At 57.1% G+C, this 18468-nt stretch overlaps 6 protein-coding genes across 6 annotated transcripts; 4 read left to right on the top strand and 2 right to left on the bottom strand.

Annotated features, from left to right (window-relative positions):
- The first annotated feature begins 205 nt into the window (after nucleotides 1-205).
- Nucleotides 206-2566, top strand: M421DRAFT_417681 (histidine permease). The gene is made up of 2 exons (XM_033591557.1): nucleotides 206-765; nucleotides 817-2566. Exons 1-2 carry the CDS (start codon nucleotides 603-605, stop codon nucleotides 2292-2294), a joined length of 1641 nt encoding a protein of 546 aa, XP_033452199.1. The 5' UTR covers nucleotides 206-602; the 3' UTR covers nucleotides 2295-2566.
- Nucleotides 2567-4486: 1920 nt separating this feature from the next.
- M421DRAFT_2559 (uncharacterized protein) lies at nucleotides 4487-4833 on the top strand (the record flags this gene model as incomplete). Its single annotated transcript, XM_033588645.1, has 2 exons — nucleotides 4487-4631; nucleotides 4700-4833. 2 exons carry the CDS (start codon nucleotides 4487-4489, stop codon nucleotides 4831-4833), a joined length of 279 nt encoding a protein of 92 aa, XP_033452198.1.
- A 2882-nt stretch (nucleotides 4834-7715) lies between these two features.
- Nucleotides 7716-8668, top strand: M421DRAFT_323816 (uncharacterized protein). Its single transcript, XM_033589320.1, has 2 exons — nucleotides 7716-8293; nucleotides 8357-8668. Exons 1-2 carry the CDS (start codon nucleotides 7888-7890, stop codon nucleotides 8596-8598), a joined length of 648 nt encoding a protein of 215 aa, XP_033452197.1. The 5' UTR covers nucleotides 7716-7887; the 3' UTR covers nucleotides 8599-8668.
- A 69-nt stretch (nucleotides 8669-8737) lies between these two features.
- On the bottom strand, nucleotides 8738-9613 carry M421DRAFT_90143 (uncharacterized protein; the record flags this gene model as incomplete). Its single annotated transcript, XM_033597828.1, has 1 exon — nucleotides 8738-9613. The coding sequence occupies one exon, from the start codon at nucleotides 9611-9613 to the stop codon at nucleotides 8738-8740; it is 876 nt and encodes a 291-aa protein (XP_033452196.1).
- A 1081-nt stretch (nucleotides 9614-10694) lies between these two features.
- M421DRAFT_55976 (glycoside hydrolase family 125 protein) lies at nucleotides 10695-15449 on the bottom strand (the record flags this gene model as incomplete). The annotated part of the gene is made up of 5 exons (XM_033595345.1): nucleotides 10695-11408; nucleotides 11525-11560; nucleotides 11629-12022; nucleotides 12065-12369; nucleotides 12996-15449. 5 exons carry the CDS (start codon nucleotides 15447-15449, stop codon nucleotides 10695-10697), a joined length of 3903 nt encoding a protein of 1300 aa, XP_033452195.1.
- Nucleotides 15450-16247: 798 nt separating this feature from the next.
- M421DRAFT_28748 (DUF803-domain-containing protein) lies at nucleotides 16248-18256 on the top strand (the record flags this gene model as incomplete). The annotated part of the gene is made up of 2 exons (XM_033588994.1): nucleotides 16248-17009; nucleotides 17114-18256. Coding segments are annotated over 2 exons (1905 nt in total), but the record flags the coding sequence as incomplete, so codon positions are not given.
- Nucleotides 18257-18468: the final 212 nt, after the last annotated feature.

The raw sequence follows: 18468 nt of genomic DNA, 5'->3' as shown, positions 1-18468 counted from the left end.
CGCAACAAAAGTCTGTGTAAGGAGTTAGGGGACGGGTGGAGCGGCTCGTGATGCGTGATTCGATGCCCAGAGCTTATTTCCAGCCGCCGGGGAAGGAACGAGCCGCCGCTATTCCCAACCCTCCAACTTCCGCCACTGACGGAACCGAAAACGAATGCTAGAGTGCAGACTTTTCCTTACCACAAGTCCTTTGGCGCCAACCATGCGGCGCGGTAACATCGCGCTTGCCTGTGTCGTGCAAGTTCATGCGAACGAGCGCGATGACCCGCCCATACCCGATTGTGTCCTTGCTCAAAATTTGCGCTCGCCGCGAATCACCATGTGGTCACGGATCACCTTCGGCAACCGGCGCGGCGAGGTTGGCCTCTGCTTGTCAAGTGGACCACCACGAAAATTTCTGAGGTCGATGCGACGACCAGAGCGTGGAGTTGGCCGACGGGTGACATCCAGGCGTACACTATGGCTCCACAAAATCGTTCGAGCACGATTGAAATACTCTTGATTCCCAGTTGCTGCGTGCTTGACCCATTGTTCAGTGACTCCACGATCTTGTCCAACAGACTTCACGTCCCACGCCAGGGCTCATTTCCATTACCGTCAAGATGACGACCACTCAAGGATCTGATGACATCGTGCCCAAGATGGACAACCATTCGACCAAGTCGGTTGCCAACTCGGCGAGCGATCTGGAGAAGCAGCAAACACCTAAGGGTGATGAGCTTCAAAGGAAACTTTCTAGTCGTCACTTGCAGTTCGTCGCTATCGGTACGTTACTTGCCTTCATTATGGTAAGAAGAAAACGCTGACTTGCTTAAGGCGGGACCGTCGGTACTGGTGTTTTCATCGCGAGTGGAAGCTCCATCAACACCGCTGGGCCAGTGGGCGCGCTGCTTGCTTACGTCTTCGTCGGCACCCTCGTCTACTCGGTTATGATGTCTCTCGCCGAGATGGCTACCTATCTGCCCATCGCCGGTGCCTTCACGCAATACGCTTCTCGTTTCGTCGATCCCAGTCTCGGTTTTGCAATGGGTTGGATCTACTGGTTCTCCTGGGCAATTACCTACGCGCTGGAGTTATCGGCAGCCGGACTGATCATCCAGTGGTGGAACCAGGACTTGAACATTGCCATCTTCATCACCGTATTCTGGGTCCCGATTACAGCTGTCAACTTCCTTCCTGTTGACATCTTCGGCGAATTCGAATTCTGGTTCGCTTCCATCAAGGTTGTTGCCCTGATCGGCTTCTGGATCTTCGCTATCATCATGAACGCCGGTGGGGTTGGACCTCAGGGATACATTGGCTTCAAGTACTGGGACTCACCCGGTGCTTTTGCCCCTTACCTTGCCGACAACGTTGCCATCGCCAAATTTGTCGGGTTCTGGGCTGTTCTGATCAAGGCCGGTTTCGCCTTTCAGGGTACCGAGCTTTGTGCTATTGGTGCTGGGGAGTCCGCCAATCCTCGAGTGACGATGCCAAGGGCCATTCGCAACACTTTCTGGAGCATTTTCACCTTGTTCATCTTCACCATCTTCTTCGTCGGCATTCTGGTTCCTTACGACAATGAGTCCATCGCCATCGGCAACACTAACGCTGGGTCATCTCCTTTGGTCATTGCCATTCAGCTTGCTGGCGTCAAGGCACTTCCGGACATCTTCAACGCCGTCCTTTTGACAGTTGTCCTGTCTGCCGCTAGCTCAAACGTGTACTCTGGAAGTCGTATCCTTGTTGGTCTTGCCGAGAATGGCTGCGGCCCTGCTCTGCTCAAGAAAACCACAAAGAGCGGTGTACCATACTGGGCTACTGCAATTACCAGTGCAATGGGCCTTCTCGGCTACATGAATTGCTCTGCTAGCGGCACAGAAGCTTTCAACTGGCTTCTCAACATCGTCTCCGTTGCTGGCTTTATTGCCTGGTCTTGCGTGTGCATTTGCCACATCGCCTTCATGAGGGCCCTCAAAGCGCAGAACATCGATCGCGATACTCTGCCCTTCAAGTCGTGGGGCGGAGCTCCCATGGCCTGGTACGGTCTGGGTTTCAACGCTCTTATCACTATCACCCAAGGCTTCACCGCTTTTGTTCCCTGGAACGTCGAGGACTTCTTCATCGCGTACATCAGTCTCATCCTCTTTGCTGTCTTGTACATCGGACACAAGATTGTGTACAGGCCCGCCCTCGTCAACCCTGCTGAGGCTGACCTGGTCACTGGCCAATTCGTTGAGGAAATCTCTGAGACCTGGGAGGAAAGCTCGAGGTCGACATGGAAGAAGATGTTGAACAAAGTCAACATGTCATGAGTCTCCTTTTATAGTGCATTGGATGCGGGTCTTCAAAAGTGGGTACGTTCGCATGGCATGGTATTGATATAGCGTCGCATTGCAAGGCGTTAAAATTAGTTTCCTGATATCTCGAAGCATTATACCACCGTTAATGTTTACATGTTTAAACCCGAAACTCTGCCCACGTGCACGGTATGACCAATTCTCGTGTCAGCAGGATACAACTATGCATCATGGTACTGTTCTAGGGTCTCGTGGACTATCGGGCCTCGTACAAATCGATACTGAACACGTCATCTTTTTCAAGACTTCAAAGCGTACCTAGTCTCTCCCACGACATACGAGCGCGCTGCCACCACAGGACTGTAACAACGCAGGAACGCACGCACACGGATAGCGCCTTCTTGTGTGAACTTGAATTTGACGGAAGACTGATGCCAGTGCCTAGTCTCAATTCTCGCGTAAATAATGCCATTTCAGAATATGCATCAACAAAACATGCATCAACAATAGCAGATATTCTATAGTCTCGCGTGGGAAAAGGACCGTCGCCTCAGCGCGCTATTGGAAGCGAGGCAGAGAACACGCGCTGGAGCGACCAGCACACGATTTTCATTGGCTGTATTTGGGAAATGACGAGGCGTGTTGTCGTGTAGTAACTAGGGATTGTCGCAGGCTTCAGACCGGCACCAAAATCGCAACTGCCGTAAAGTGACGTAGATGGACATGAAAGCAGGTCGGCATACCTCCCGAAGAGGAAAGGTCGCGTGAATACAACGGCCAAGGCAACGGCTGTGCGGCGCCCCGCGCTCCCTCGACTCTGAAACAACCACGTTCTTCGAACTGCGCTGAGCAGCTGAGCTTTGCACAGCCAATTGCAAGGCTGTGATGTGCCACACAAATCAACAGACAGGCTATATACACTCAGACGATCAAAACAATAATTGTGTTAACGCCTTGAACCACTGGAGCGACGGTGACATTGAACAGGTGAGTGACTATATCTTCAACCTTGTGCTATAGCATCCACTAACCGAGCAGGTTTACTCGAATATGTTGGTCTTCAAGGCCCCTTTCCACTTGATTCGTCCCGCAAGATGCTCCTCCCCTAGCTCAAGTTTTCGATCGTCACCCCTTTTCCATCCCGCCCTGTCACGGCTGTCCACATGGCACAACGGCCACTGACACATCTTCGCCACTTCAAACGGGAAAGTTACTTACGCTTTCTTGTCTTACCACCAGGTCTGATTATGCTAGGGGGTGATTGTCAATTGTAAGAGGTGCCTTTACGTGCGCTATCGAACGTGGCAGTGCGGCAGCGCGGCTCCTTGGCGGCGACGCCTTCTAATACCACGCCACACATTGATGCGTATTTAGCTGATGCTACCTTACTCGCCTGGAAGCACCTCCTGAAGTTGAATCAGGTAAGATGAGAATTTACGCAAGCATGCATGCTGCCACATGCGACGCTGCTGCTGAAGCTTCGAAACGTCACAGACTCTAGGTCTTGAAGCTCCTCCAGATCGAAGCTCAGTCTGGTTACAATGGACTATCAGTAAATACTGTGTCATTGTGATGAATTACAATGTGAGACTATGTCTTGGGAACGAGGGTAGGGGAAGAATTATCCTACACAAGACGATCGTCTATTGCGAGGAATTGCCTCCATGTGCCACATCGTCTTGATACGGTGGAGCCTGCGGTGTCAGTTTGCAGGGATACCAACCAAGAGCCGATGTTGCGGGAACTCCACTCTTGCCATTTCAGCCACAAGCGGCTCCAACAGTCTGCCCGTTGCTTCGTTGACCCACTAGGAACCAGGGCAACTGGGGTATCGGAAGATGAAAATACCCCACCAACGTCACTCTCCCCTAAGCTTGGACCCGAAATGGCAAAGGAAAATCCACATTGACTCTGTCCTGGAGCTCAAGCTACGTGATTGGCATGCCAGGTATAGTACCCCCGTTGAGCTATGACGATCGTCTCATTGTGCTCGGTCTTCAATGACGAAGAGGTGAGTTCCCTTCTGCGCTTAGCTATGCTATCCTTGGACCTAGATGTGAAATGCAGCATCGAGGGAAGTATAAGTAGTGCCCGTCAATGGCGGCATTAACTACTATCAAATATCATCCAGCTCAGTTCAACTTCAGCTTTACCTGTCCACCATCTTCCCAGCCTACAACAAGCACCAAATATCAACAGCAGTCAAGATGCAGTACTTCACCATTCTTGCGCTTACCGCTGCTGCCTTCGCTGCTCCCCTTGAGGAGCGCCAAGCTGGTCTCTGCTCATCAGGCTCTCCCCTCTGTTGCGCGACCGATATCCTCAATCTCGCCATTCTGGACTGCCAGACTCGTACGATTTCCCCAACCGTACCTCCTATGACTGAGGACGTTGCCAATCTTCGCTAATGCTTGCTACAGCTCCCACCACACCCACTGGCATCAACAACTTCATCGACATCTGCTCCGCCGGAGGTCAGCAGGCCAAGTGCTGCTTGCTTCCAATTCTTGAGCAAGGCCTGATTTGCACCGATGTGAATCGCCAGGCTGAGTAAGAGTTCAACTATTTTTGCTGCCCAAGCAACTTACACATGCACGCTCCATAGTGGGCTTTGGATGTAACTTCGAGTAGCATGTAATGAATATAATTACTTTAGATTGATCTCAATAGACAGTCTTACTTGTTTTCAAAGATAAAACTCAAGCGGCGACTTCATTAGTTATGCCAAATGTTATCATTGAGGCCAGCTAACCTCCTAGTAATCGTTGAAGTAGAACACGACAGCAACGCCGTCCACGGTTCGCGAATGCGTGTTCACTTTGACGAATTCCCCGTGAGTCATCCATAATACCATATTAATTAACTGCAAGTTCATAGACAAGCATGTTCTCTTTCGTCATCTCCTGTAATCCAAGGCTCCGTCAGATTGAGCTCAGCGAAAAGCACACCGGCCGACTCAGTCACACAAATGAGCCCCAACCTCCTAGCCTCCTCCTGTTTGCTATCTTCTAGAGGAATGGCCAGATTCTGTCATTCATATTTGATAAGTGGAAGCTGTCGGTGCTCAGGGCAACTATAAGTTGAACCTGGAGCGTGGCCTCTGTTCTTCATCAGTACATCTACCGAGGCGACACCGCACTCAAACAGGCTGGCCGAGGTTGAGACCAATGATAGAATTACATGTTACATACATGAATCCTTTTACAGGATTTTGTACTACTCAGACGCAGCTACCTTTGACCACGAGGTTGAGCTTTTCAACTTTCCAACGCGTTGATACGCCTCTTATCTGGACACCAGGCCGACTACACCACGATAACGTCGTAGACATCAAAGCTTTTGCTTTCTCAAAAGAAGCCTACAGATAGGCCCTGGCTACCCTCTATCCTGCGAGAAGTATAGTGCTTGAATCCGACTTATTCTATTTGGTTTTTGTACACAACACCCAATACTACCAGGGTAAAGGACCAAGAACTTCGTGTGAATGATCGCCGTCACCGGTGGATCGTCTGCGGCTATGCTACGATACAGTGAGACACCTTCTCATCTAGGGTCAAGATTGAGGCTGTGCGAAAGTCCAAGCGAATTGCAAGGTTTACGCTCGTCCTCTACTAACAGCCATGGCACCGTACTCAGAAGCTTAATTTTCCAACGGAAATGTCGCGGTATTCACTACGCGCCGCCCAAGCGACAGGTCCCAATGATGTAATCTGCCTTTTCGTCTTCTCAGACCAGGACAAGCAGGCTGGTATCAACGTGCGCTTCGTGTCGAACTTGCTTGGTCCATCAAATTCACGGTCTCCGCAGACTTTCTAATTCCATAGCCGGACCACTTCCAAAATGCTCAGTCCCAACGCGCCCATTACGACGACGTTGCTCGGCGATACTGAAACAGCGGCAGATGAGCTGCCACTGCCACTGCCTCCCTTGCTTCCTTTGAGTTTGCTAGCACGTGTGTCGAGTTGTGGATGTTCTGTGGCGCGACTAAGAAGAGCATGGCGGAACTCGGGAACACTCTCTGGTACAGCAGGGCCGCCGACAGGTGCTGGTGTTGCAAGGGTGAGGACCACGAACGCGAATGTTGTCGTTGCGATGAATTTCATTGTAACGATGTAGTGATTTGAGTGTGCGTACGTGGATCTGAGGCTGGCGACACTTGGATGGGAACTGCGTGCAGTAGAGATGTGGGTTTTGAAGCACGTGGGAGGTTTGATGTTGAAGGTGGGTGTAGGGTTTGATGATCTGACAGCTGTGGAGAAGTGGAACAGAAAGCGAATGTGACAGAAGATTGCTGATATATAGATGCTACCTGCAAGCGGTGAACGTCGTGATCACACTGCATCAAATCGTGGATGACTACTGACCCGTGGTGATCGTCTACACAGCCTGGATATATGGGGTCATGATTCGTGACGTCGTGACCGCGTAGCCAACCAGCTATTGCCGCGAAGTGGTGGCTTTCTCTTGGCTACACCATTCAAGTTTACATGGTGCTTCTAAACAAGCACCATCCGTCTTTACGCCTGAGCTTTGCGATGGAGTTTGTACACAGCCTTCCAATCCCTCTTCCTCGTGTCTTGTACTTTCCTTCGATGACATAACACCTGCAGTACCGGTCACAATGGGACGACTGTGTGCTATCTCTTGTAGTCGTAGTTCAGCGGGCATCGGACCCATGTAGCAAAAGGGTGCCGCTGCGGCTGGACGCCTAACTGCAGCGCTCTTTCTGATTCCGATCTGTGAGGAGAGACTTCAATGTTACTCGAGGTCTTCTGGCTCAGCTATATTTCGACTCGATGTCAGCTGAAGCATCGCACAGAAGCATAACGTATTTTGGACGTCATCTCGCCTCCGTTCGCACCGCGGCTACACCGTCAGCCCTGTGATCAGTTTCAGCACTTGCTGCGGCTCAACTGTACAAAACACCCTGAAATCCACGCAGATCCCAGAACGATCTCTGTCGGTGTCGTTACGATCGTTTCACGAAACACTCTTAGACGCAGATACCCAAACGGTCGGTACAAGGTTCGCTCGCCCGCAGTCACGAACGACGAATAGCGGTGTTCATCGCATCGGCCTAAATTCGTCTGGAAATACGAAAATGATAAGAGCCAAGAAAAGAGCGTTCACCGGGAAACGGTTCAAGAGGCAGCGAGAACAGATGGCAAGTGCGTTTGAGCAGGTGCTTTCCGCCCCCACATTGCTCACGGGACGGTACGAAAGCCGGAATCCAGCCACTTCTAGCCTCCCACCCTCCACCTGACAAGCCCCAGGCACCAAATATCGTTTTCAAGGATGACGGCAAGGCGGTCGCGCACAAAACACCCGAGCATGGAGTTTGTAGCAGTAGCGGCAAGATGAGTGGTCGAGGAGGCCTGTCGCGGGCTGCTAATAAACTCCTGGCGGTAAAACAAGCCTCGCTGCCTTAACGATCGTCACCCTGCATGCCACATCGCACAACTGCGCCGCACTAAGAAGGCATGCTTGGACCTACGAGTCTCGCGAGCCGCGAAAGAGTTGGTGGGTGTGCATATTCATCCGCAGCCTGATCTTTCTTCCTTTCCATCCATATTTCACAGCTCAACAGCTACAGTGTCAAGCAGCAACAATGGCGCCCTACCCGGACTCGACAGGAACACCCGAGGTGCAACCAGAACGAGATGACAATGAAGATTCCACACTACCCGGGATGAAACGCGGTATTGCGATTGGGGTGGCGTGCTCAGTCGGTATCATCATGGTCGCACTCCTAGCATTTCTTGTGTACAGGCGGCGAAAGCAACAGGCCACGAAGACAAAGCATACCCAATTGAGTCGCGAAGAGCCCGTGGAGATGGACGGCGGAGCGTCCTGGCCGCCACAGGAAAAATTCCGGCACGTGTACGCAGCGCCAATCGAGGCAGATGCGCATGCTGTCCACGAGCTTGACGGGAGCGAGGTGCCAGAGTTACCGGGTAGTTACGAAGGGCAGATGCTTGCCAACAAGAAGACTCCTAGGACGTCCTATCATGCTGGTGAGGACGACAACGCGTTGATTCAGAACCTTTCGCGCCAGTGGATTAACTGGACCCCGCCAGTCGATGCTCGTGCCCACCCTACGCAAGACCATGCTGGGGCCCGCAACCCGTACTTGGAAGTCACGCCTTCGAACCAAGCAGCAAGTGTATCGCCTATTGCGGGACGATTATCCTACACGACGTCGCAGAATACCTCATTTAGCGTGTCACCAATCGCACCGTCGCCGCTCGAAGATGCTCGCGTTTCTTCTGGATACCTGCAACAGCAACGCTACTATCAATACACAAACGCATCCACGTGAAAGATCGCCGAGGTGGCTGAGTTTCGGACAAGGAACCGAGCATCGAATGTACAACGATGTGCATTGGTATCGCGAAACGTCTTCAACGCCCAGATGACTACCCCATGACAGCAACCTGACTCCAAGTCGTTCTTCGCAACTACCCCTTCTTCTCCATCGGCCTCGACGAAGATTCTGCTTCGAGTGTTTCGGTTGCTTGATCAATTGGCGGATCAGAGAATAATCGCTCGTCCTTGTCCCCCACCCTTTTCTGTGCATCGGCTGGCTCATCAACCTCGTCGATTGGCACATCCCCGAACAGCCTCTCATCGCCTTTCTTCCCAGCAGGTGCCGCAGGCACAGCAGACCCGGGGAGCTCCGCGCGAAACACCTGTCCACCATCGACCTCAGCAACATACGTCGGGCACTCGAGCTCGCTCCGACGCCGTGACTTCTCGTCGCCGGACACTTCCGCCGCGCCTCCGGCACGATACGCATAGATCTCCGGCTTGAGACGCTTCTGCGCGTGTTCCTCGTCGGAGCTGGGGCCGGACGCGGTCCGGGTCTTGGTCCGACGTGCTCTGCGGCGCCGCAGGAAGAACCACGTGCCAAACACTGCGAGAAACACGATGAGCGCCACGCCGATGCCGATACCCGCCGCGGCACCTGATCCGAGACCCCCACCAGTGCCAGTGCTGTCGTTCACGGGATTCAGGGCGGTCGGTGATGCACTCGGTAGAAGATCTGCGAGCTCGGTCGCTGACGGTGGAAGGAGGGTGCTTGACGCGCTGGCTGATCCTGCTACCGATGGATTGGACGGCGCCGTTGTAGGAGCAGATGCCGGACTGGAGATGCCAGCACCGACGGTCTCGGTTGCAGGTGCTGGCGCGGGAGCAGGAGCCACAGTTGGCTGCTGGGGAGGCGTTGTTGCGGCCGGAGGCTGAAGTTGTGAGGAACTCGCATCGTCGTCATCGTCGTCGTCGTCGATGTCTGTTGCAGTGGGGAGCGGGACCGTGGGATCCGTAGTTGAAGACATATCAACGGCTAATATAGCTATTCTCCAGCTCAATTCCACGCTGCAAATAGCTATATCCTAGGTATTGCAAAGACAACAAATGCAGTTCTTGCAAGTCTTCAGCCTCTGCGCACGTCTCTACTCTTGTACGCCGCACCAAAATGGAACCCACCGCACCAACCCACTCCGCAGTCCCAAGATCCCGCACCCAGCACATCCCAGATCGGCAGCGCGCTAACGCACCCTGGCAACGCTGTGCGGCGCTCCCATTGGCCACTCCCAACATCGCGCCAACGACAAGAAAGGCAGAAACCCATTGGCAACTTGGCCGTCGCTCTGCAAGCCACACACGTGCGGCGGATGCGCGAGGGCCAAGCGCGCAGCGCGTTGGCGGCGAGGGCTGTGTTTACGAGCTGCTTGGGCGTGCTGCAGCGTGCCGGAGCGTGCTGGAGGAGGCCAGTGGCGGGGCGCTGAGGATAGTCCGGTGCTCTCTTGCTGACGTGGTCTGAGGCTTCGGATTGCTGTGTTTACTGCGGCTTGGGTGTTGTGCGGGCTGGGTTGCACTGTTGCTTCTTGGGCGGGGGCTTGGGTGGGATGGCGCGCGATGGCTTTGGTGTGCGGTGGGTAGTAGGTAGTGTGTGACTATCGACCGCTGTTGGGTGTTTTCAGTCGAGTGCGCTCGCACCCAGCAGCTTCCTCTGCGCAGACGGGTGCTGTCACTGCGGTTGCCGCTGCAGTGTTGCGAGACCTTTGTTCTACCCGAGGGCGTTGGACAGCGGGGTGAGGGAGTGACGGGGCGCCAGACCGTCAGGAAGAGTATGCGATCCGGGTCGAATTGACAAGACGATGGGTCGAATTGACAAGACGATGGGTCGAATTGACAAGACAATGGGTCAAATTGACAAGACGATGGGTAGAATTGACAAGACGATGGGTCGAATTGACAAGACGATGGGTCAAATTGACAAGACGATGGGCTGGTGGGGATAGACGTGGATGCTACGTGTCGCTGAACGAAGCGGACTTGACTGCGACCCCACGCCTCTCCCCCATTCTCGATTGACGCCCACATCCGCACACCCGCGCAAGGTACAGCCGCGCATCACTGATAACTCTGCTTCAGCAGCCACGGCTTCCTCTTCTCGAGGTCGAGCACAGCCTGCCCAAACAGCCCGTTGGCCCAGCTGAACCACTGCCTGCTCCACACGTCCTGGGCCTGCGCACTAACACTCTCATGCATCAGGCCATAGCCATCCGTGCTGCGGACCAACATGCGCAGATTCTGCACAATCTCGGCATCGTCGTCGCTTGTCAAAATGGCCATGATGTTCGCCATCGGCCACGGCTTGCCCGGAAGCGTGTGCGGCGACCCAATGCCCGTCAGCACGGGACCCCACGCGTAGTACGGATTTGATCGGGATAGGATCTTGCGGCGCGTGTTGGCGTACACGGCATCGTCGCGGGGGACGTAGGCGAGGAACGGGGCGGAGAGCAGCGAGGGGACGTTGGGGTCGTCCATTACGTTGGCGCTGCCGTAGCCGTCGACTTCGTATGCGTAGATGCGGCCGAATTGGGCGTCGTGCACGATGCCGTGCGTCTCGATCCCGCTGCGTATGCTGGTGGACATGCGCCGCATCCAGGCTGTGAGATTGAGATTGTCGGAGAGCGGCGCGATGCGGGCCATGATGTGCGAGGACGAGTTTAGGGCGGCGCTGAACATCATATTGGAGGGGATGAGGTATTGGTATGTGCATGAATCGTCGCTGGGACGATGGTAGCTACGGATCAGTCCGATGTTGCCCTTGTGCGGCGAGCCCTGGGTGGTGTCAGCTTCGGATCTTCTTACAGTGTGAGCGCCGTGCTGGTGTCAGTTTGCGAACCGGCATCCGCCCAACCCGTCTCAGCAGGATGAGAGGAGACGGAGGAACTCACAGCGCAGTCGTTGATGGGCGTACCCCCGTATGGAGCCTAGCGTCTTTGGTCAGTATTCAACACAGCCAGGCGATCGACTCAACACAGCCAGGCGATCGACTCACGCAATACGTGTAAGGAGTGCGCTGCCAGTTCCCGAGATCATCGTACGAGTCCATCGTCATACTCTCGGCCGTTTGCAAGATGGTGTCCACGGCCCTGGTCCAGTTGCCGTTTTGGAAGAAGTCGTAATCACCCGTGGCCGCGGCATAGTCGTTGCTCAGCTGCAGAAAGCTCGCGACCGAATCGAGCTCCCACTGGCACGAGAAGACCTTGAAGTAGTCGAAGGGAGGCGTGATGCGGTCGCTGTTCATGGAGCTCGTCCTAAGCACACCGCTCTCGTCCGGGGCCTGGAAGGCGTTGCAGAACGGGCTTTCGAGAATGTAGCGCGCCTGGAGGTTGATGGCACCGCGGAAAAGACCTGCCAGGCTGTTGAAGCCGGCGTCTGGTTTGAGCAGGCTCACGTAGGCTTGGAGTTGGTTTGCGCTGTCGCGGAGCCACATGGCATAGATGTCTCCCGTGATGACAAAGGTGAGTTCCTGAGGTCCCTCTTTCTCGGTGCCGAGTACCGTCTCTTCGGTGGTGGCATTTGACCAGCCACGCCATGCAATCGTGGTGTCCAGAGTGCTGGGCCAGGTGTTCTCGAACAGGCGGAAGAGGTCAGGATCTGTGATGACGGTTCTCATGCGCTCAATCTCACTCTCGACATCCTGCGAAATGAATGTACGGCACGACCGTATCGGCCGCGCAAAGGAGAGGTTGTGGATTCCAGCAGAGAACGGTTCATGTTTCTGGTTTGAGTAATGCTGGTAGAGAGGACATTGCGCCCCTGACAGGCCGAGCAGGACCGAGACGCCAAAAAAGTATGTAAGGCGCATCTTGCGCCAAAGTAATGTGACTACTACGAAACCATGCTTGAGTGTCAGTGTGCTGTCTTCACCAACAATCGCAGAAAAAAAGGCAAATGCGTGAAGGCACAGAAGTGCAAGGTGTCAGATTGTTACGGCCAAGAACTGGCCTGATGGGGAAGGCCCACCTGACTCGCTCGGCAAGAAGCATCCACAGCCCAAAATAGCGTCCCTTGTGGAATGCGAAGTGTGTGAGATTCATTTCCGTCCCTCATCATCCTTTTATGAAGTGACGAGATTCACCTCTCCTCCCTCATTATCCTTTTATGAAGAAGTGACGAGATTCATCTCTCGTCCCTCATCATCCGTTTATGAAGAAGTGATGAGATTCATCTCTCGTCCCTCATCATCCTTTCACGATGGCTCTCATCGTGTGTCTTTCCTCGGCGTTTATGAAGAAGTGACGAGATTGACCTCCCCTCCCTCATCATCCGTTTATGAAAAAGTGACGAGATTCATTTCCGTCCCTCATCATCCGTTTATGAAAAAGTGACGAGATTGACCTCCCCTCATCATCCTTTCACAATGGCCCTGATCCTTTGCCTTTCCTCGGCGCTCATGACCCAGGGAATGCCGTCGCCGCTCTCCTCGTGGGCAACCTCGTTCCACTCGTCGTCCTCCATGTTCATGATGAGCGTCATCTGTGTGCACTTTGTGAAGGCGTCGCGCAAGCCGTACTTGCCGCCGGCGACGGCCGCTGTGACGATGCCCGAGATGTCGCGCTCCAGCCTGACGGCGCCAAGCTCGTTGACGCGCCCGTAGTATTGCTTGATGCGCTTCTCGAGTGCAGTCGCGAGGTAGCTGAGCGCCTGGGCGAGCAGACGGTCAAAGTTGGCTGCTGTGAGGATGCGCTTGAGCGGGCGGATCACGACGCCCCAGCCGCGGTCGAAGCGCGACTTGACCAGGTCTGCGTCGCCGTCTTCGCCGTCGCCGCCGCCGTCGTCGCCGTCGTCGACGATTTCGTTGCCGTCTTCGGGCGGCGCGTAGTCAATGTCGCGGAACGCTTCGGCGAGGATGGGCCGGATGCGCGGCTTGAGGACGTTTGCGAAGAGGACTGTGATGCCGTCGTTCAGCAGCTCTGTGCTCTTCGATACAAACGCAGACTCCAAGCCTTTCAACTTGGTCTCGACGAAGACGCAATCATGGCCAAACGGAAACAGGTCTTGCAGCGGCGACTTTGCCGTTTCCGGGTTCTGGCGGCCCAGCTGCTGCTCGACTATGCGTTTGATGTAGTCGTTTGCCGTGTCGAGATTGTTGATGAGTATGGTAAACGCAATGACCTTGGTCTCTGGTGGCAGCTCACCAGCCCTGACGGGTTTGGGGTAGCTTTCATCACGCATTTTGCGCTGGGTCATGCCGATGAAGTCTGTCCCTAGCACGCTACTCACGCCGGGGACCACTTCGGCCACCACGGCGCGCTGGGACGTGGCCAGAGACCGCTGACAGACCTGGTTGACAATGTACATGACATCGTCAACAGCCGAGGTGACGAATGGCGGGCTTGAACCGAGCGGCTTGTTGGGGTTCAGCGTGAGATCAGGCGGAGACTCGTCGAGCTGGAACGCCTTCTCGACAGATCGACGGAAGAAGAAAATGGTCATGGCATTGAAGGGCTGGACGAGATGGCTGCTGATCTTGCTCTGCAGATTGCTGTCCGCCAGAAAGCGCGGCATGGCCAGACCATGGTCGACGCGGTCTTTTGGCTGCGAAGAGGCGCACTTGTCGGCGATGAAGCGTGAGTACAGGGCATAGCGGGCGAGCATCAGCGCGCTTTCTCCAAGCAGGCCGTCGACGTCCTTGATGTCGACGCCTTCGTCTTCGCTTGCGCGAGCGACAAGTCCCGCAGGCGAGCCCGAGCGCGGCGTGGCGGTGGACGGTTGCTGGGCGTGGAGATAGCTCTGCACGAGGAAGGAAAAGGGGTACGACTTGACCTGGGTCAGTGTGCGGTCAATGTTGCGCTCTTCGTGCCACGTGTCGAGGACGATGCCTCCCTGGACGTCGGCTTCGACCTGCAGGCGCTCAATGACCTTGGCCATCATGCCGGGGCCGTAGTGCTGCTCGACGAGGGGCTCGTGGCCGTCGACGATCTGGGCGATGTGCTCGAAGAGCTTGGTGAGGACGTTGGCGTAAAAGGGGCCCTCTGCGCGCTGGGCCGGGGCGGCCGAGTGGAAGTTGGAGCGCGCTCGCTGGGCGACGCCTGTGCAGACGTAGCGGCCGTAGGCGTCCAAGCCCGTGTCTGCCCGGCCGACCAGGGGGAACAGCTTGAAGAAGCGCGTGACGTTGGGGCCGTCGCCGGCCTGCGCGGCCCTGTCGAACTCGCGCAGGAACAGCGTGCACAGCGAGGCGGCGGCGGCATCGAGGGTGGCGCGCGGCGGGTCGGGCACGTCGGCGGTCGGCACAATGTGCTCGGCAAAGGCGCCGTCGACGACGTCGGGCGGGATGCTCGCGGCGCGGTGCAGGTACGCGGCGGCCGTCTCCCAGTCCTGCGGGGCGCCCATGGAGCCGTGGACGCCCAGCACGCAGGCCTTGAGGTCGGCCACCTGCTCGACCAGGTGCAGGGTGGCCTTGACGTTGGCCTGCTCGCGGTCCAGGCGGTTCACGGCGCGCGAGATGCGCGTGGCCGTCGAGGCGGCGTCGCCGAGCATGCCATTGCTGATTGCGCGGGCGGCGACGGCCTGGGTGCCGAGGTGGGCGCGCAGCAGGTCGAGCCGCGCGAGCTCGCGCGAGAGGTCCTGCTGCGAGGCGACCAGGGCGTTGAGCCGCTGGGTGACGGCGGCCTCGCGGTGGTGCAGCTGCGCGAGGCCCGCGTGAATGTCGGCGAGCGAGGCCGCGGCGTGGATGGAGGGCGGCGCGGCGTCGGTCGAGGGCGGCGCGGCATGTATGGAAGGCGGCGCTGCATGTATGGAGGGCGGCGCGGCACGGATGGAGGGCGGCGCTGCACGGATGGAGGGCGGCGCTGCGTACGTGTCGGCGGGCATGGCCGGGGCAGCGGCCGAGTCGACCGTCATCTGGAATGGCGAGGCACCGAGGCGCTCTGGCTGCGTCACGCACGTCACGCCCGTCACGCAGTCTGTGGAGGCGGGATGCGATAGATCCTCGGCTGGCGCAATCGTCGTCCCCGTTGCCGTGTCGATAAGATTACCGGTACGCGACGGGGCAGAGAGCCAGCGGGCGTCAACACAGCCCCCCAGTCGACACTGGGGATTCTAGACCACCTCCTGCAGCTACGCGCACCACCGCTGCGCAGCTGGATCCTGAATCCCGAATCCCGAATCCTGAGTCCTGAATCTTGAATCCTCGAACCACCCCCCAGCCGCAGCCCTCCGCGACCAGAGCAGCCGCCCGACCTGACAGCAGCCGCCCGACCTGGCAGCTCCCGTCTCTCGTGCGCCGACCTGACAGCTGCCGTCTCTCCTGCGTCCGACCTGACAGCTGCCGTCTCTCCTGCGTCCGACCTGATCAGCACCACAGCACCCGTCTGTCCCGCACCGACCTGACAGCACCCGTCTGTCCTGCGCCGACCTGACAGCACCCGTCTGTCCTGCGCCCGACCTGACAGCTCGCGTCTCTCCTCTCCCGGCCAGCAACGTCTGGGCTGCCTCCCATGCCCGCGCTGCGCTGCCACTGAGACGTCTCTCCCCCCCCGACCTGCCCGACTGCGAGGAAGGGTGCGTCAGCCTCCGAGCCCTGGCTCGCCCCGCCCCACCGCCATGGACGCTGCCGGGTCCCTTTTTGCGCGCGCACACCACCTCCATGCCGCCTACTCGGCCGACGAGCTCTACGCCGCCCACCTCCTGCACGTCCGCAGCGGCTCCATTGCCGGCGACGCGTCCTCGCGCCCCGGGTCCTACAAGATCATCGGCATCTGTCTGGCCATTGCCTCGGGCGTCTTCATCGGCGTGTCGTTTGTCATCAAGAAGCATGGCCTGCTGCAGGCCAACGAAAAGTACAACGAGGAGGCCGGCGAAGGCTACTCGTACCTCAAGAACGCCTGGTGGTGGCTGGGCATGACCCTCATGATTGTGGGCGAGGTCTGCAATCTGGTCGCCTACGCCTTCACAGACGCCATCCTCGTCACCCCGATGGGCGCGCTGTCCGTCGTCATCTGCGCCATGCTCTCCTCGGTGTTCCTCAAGGAGCGCCTGAGCTTCGTCGGCAAGGTCGGCTGCTTCAACTGCATCGTGGGCTCCGTCATCATCGCCCTCAGCGCGCCCTCGCAGTCGTCGGTCGCCTCCATCCAGGACATGAAGAAGTGGGTCATTGCGCCAGGCTTCCTCAGCTTCGCCGGCGTCATCATTGTCGCCAGCCTCGTCATCGCCCTCTACTTTGGCCCCAAGTACGGAAAGAAGACGATGATGGTCTACCTGACAGTCTGCAGTCTGATTGGTGGTCTCAGCGTGGTTGCGACCCAGGGCCTGGGAGCAGCCGTCGTCGCCCAAGCCTCGGGATCCCACGGTGGCCAGTTTAAGGAATGGTTTCTCTACGTCCTGCTTGTCTTTGTCGTCGTCACTCTGCTGACGGAGATTATCTACCTGAACGTGAGTATGCCGCTCCACCGCAACACCGCTCCACCGCTCCCCCGCAACACCGCTCCACCGCTCCACCGCTCCACCGCTCCCCCGCCGCCGCTGACGCTCTCCAGAAAGCCCTGAACCTCTTCAACGCTGCCTTGGTCACGCCGACATACTACGTCTTCTTCACCTCGTCCACCATCATCACCTCGGCCGTCCTGTTCCAAGGGTTCAAGGGCACGCCCATCCAGATCATAACCGTCATCATGGGCTTCCTGACCATCTGCTCCGGCGTCGTGCTGCTGCAGCTCTCCAAGTCGGCCAAGGACGTCCCGGACGCTGCCGTCTTCAAGGGCGACCTCGACCAGGTGCGCACCGTTGCCGAGATGGAAGAGCCCGAGTACGAGCCGCGCGCAGACGCTATCCGCGGCGGCAGTGCCATCCTGCGCTCGCTCAGCACCGCGCGGTCGCACAGAGAATTGCAAGAGGCCAAGAAGATCAAGGAGGAGCACATGCAGGTCATTGGCGAAGGCGAAATGGTCGAGTTTGACGGCATACGAAGACGCAAGACCATTGTCGATCCAAGCAGGCCGCCCACCCGCCACGGCACCGTCGTGACGAGAACCGTCCATCCGCCCCTGGGCATGACCCACTTCCCCGGCGAAGACTCGGACGACGACAACAGCAGCTTCCACCCCGGCTTCTTTGAGCGCTTGCGGTCTCGAGGCAAGTCGAACGCGAGTCGCGCCAGCTCGTCCGGCGTCGGCATGACGCACCTACCCCCCCTTCCGACCGACGGAGCCTCGGACCACTTGGACCACCTGTCTGACAAGGACTACAAAAACCCCTTCTCCCCAGACACGTCGTACAAGCCCCACGACACGCACATTCAGTTTGCCGACACGCACATTCAGTTTGCCGAGCTATCCCCGGCCCACAACGACGACACCCTCTGTCCTCCCAAGCCCCCGCCACATCAGGCGAAGCGCCAATTCTCCTTCAACAACGTCTTCCACCGCAACCGCGGCGACTCGGAAGCGAGCGCGTCCGGCAGCAAAAGACCCGTCAGCAGGAGCAGTCGCAAGAACAGCCGCGACGGCTCCAAAGCCGCGCCCGGCACAGAAGAGGAGCGTCTGGGGCTGGTCAAGGGCGACTCGAGCCATCTCATGCGCATCCAAAGCCACGGCAGCGACGAGTTGAACCCCCCCGGCTACACCGACGACTGGGGCATGGGCGGGCGACGCGCCGACAGCCCGGGCGTCAGTCCGAGCCGACTGCCCATTGCGGACGCGCACGCCCACCAACGCAGGAGCGGGATCGAGACGCCTGGCACGGACCCGGGGGATGATGCCATGTATGAACCGAGCCGCAAGCCACGCGGCGGGGGGATGCTGTAGGTGTAGACGGTTTTGCGAGACGACCAGACTCTGCTCGCGTTGCATACCTTCAGAAGCAAGCGTTTTCGTTGTCCTTTTTTTTTTTTGAG

Source organism: Didymella exigua (genome assembly GCF_010094145.1).
Source record: "Didymella exigua CBS 183.55 unplaced genomic scaffold M421scaffold_5, whole genome shotgun sequence".
NCBI classification, from domain to species: Eukaryota; Fungi; Ascomycota; class Dothideomycetes; order Pleosporales; family Didymellaceae; genus Didymella; species Didymella exigua.
Note: the sequence above shows the minus strand (reverse complement) of the source record. Positions and strands in the feature narration are given on the sequence as shown.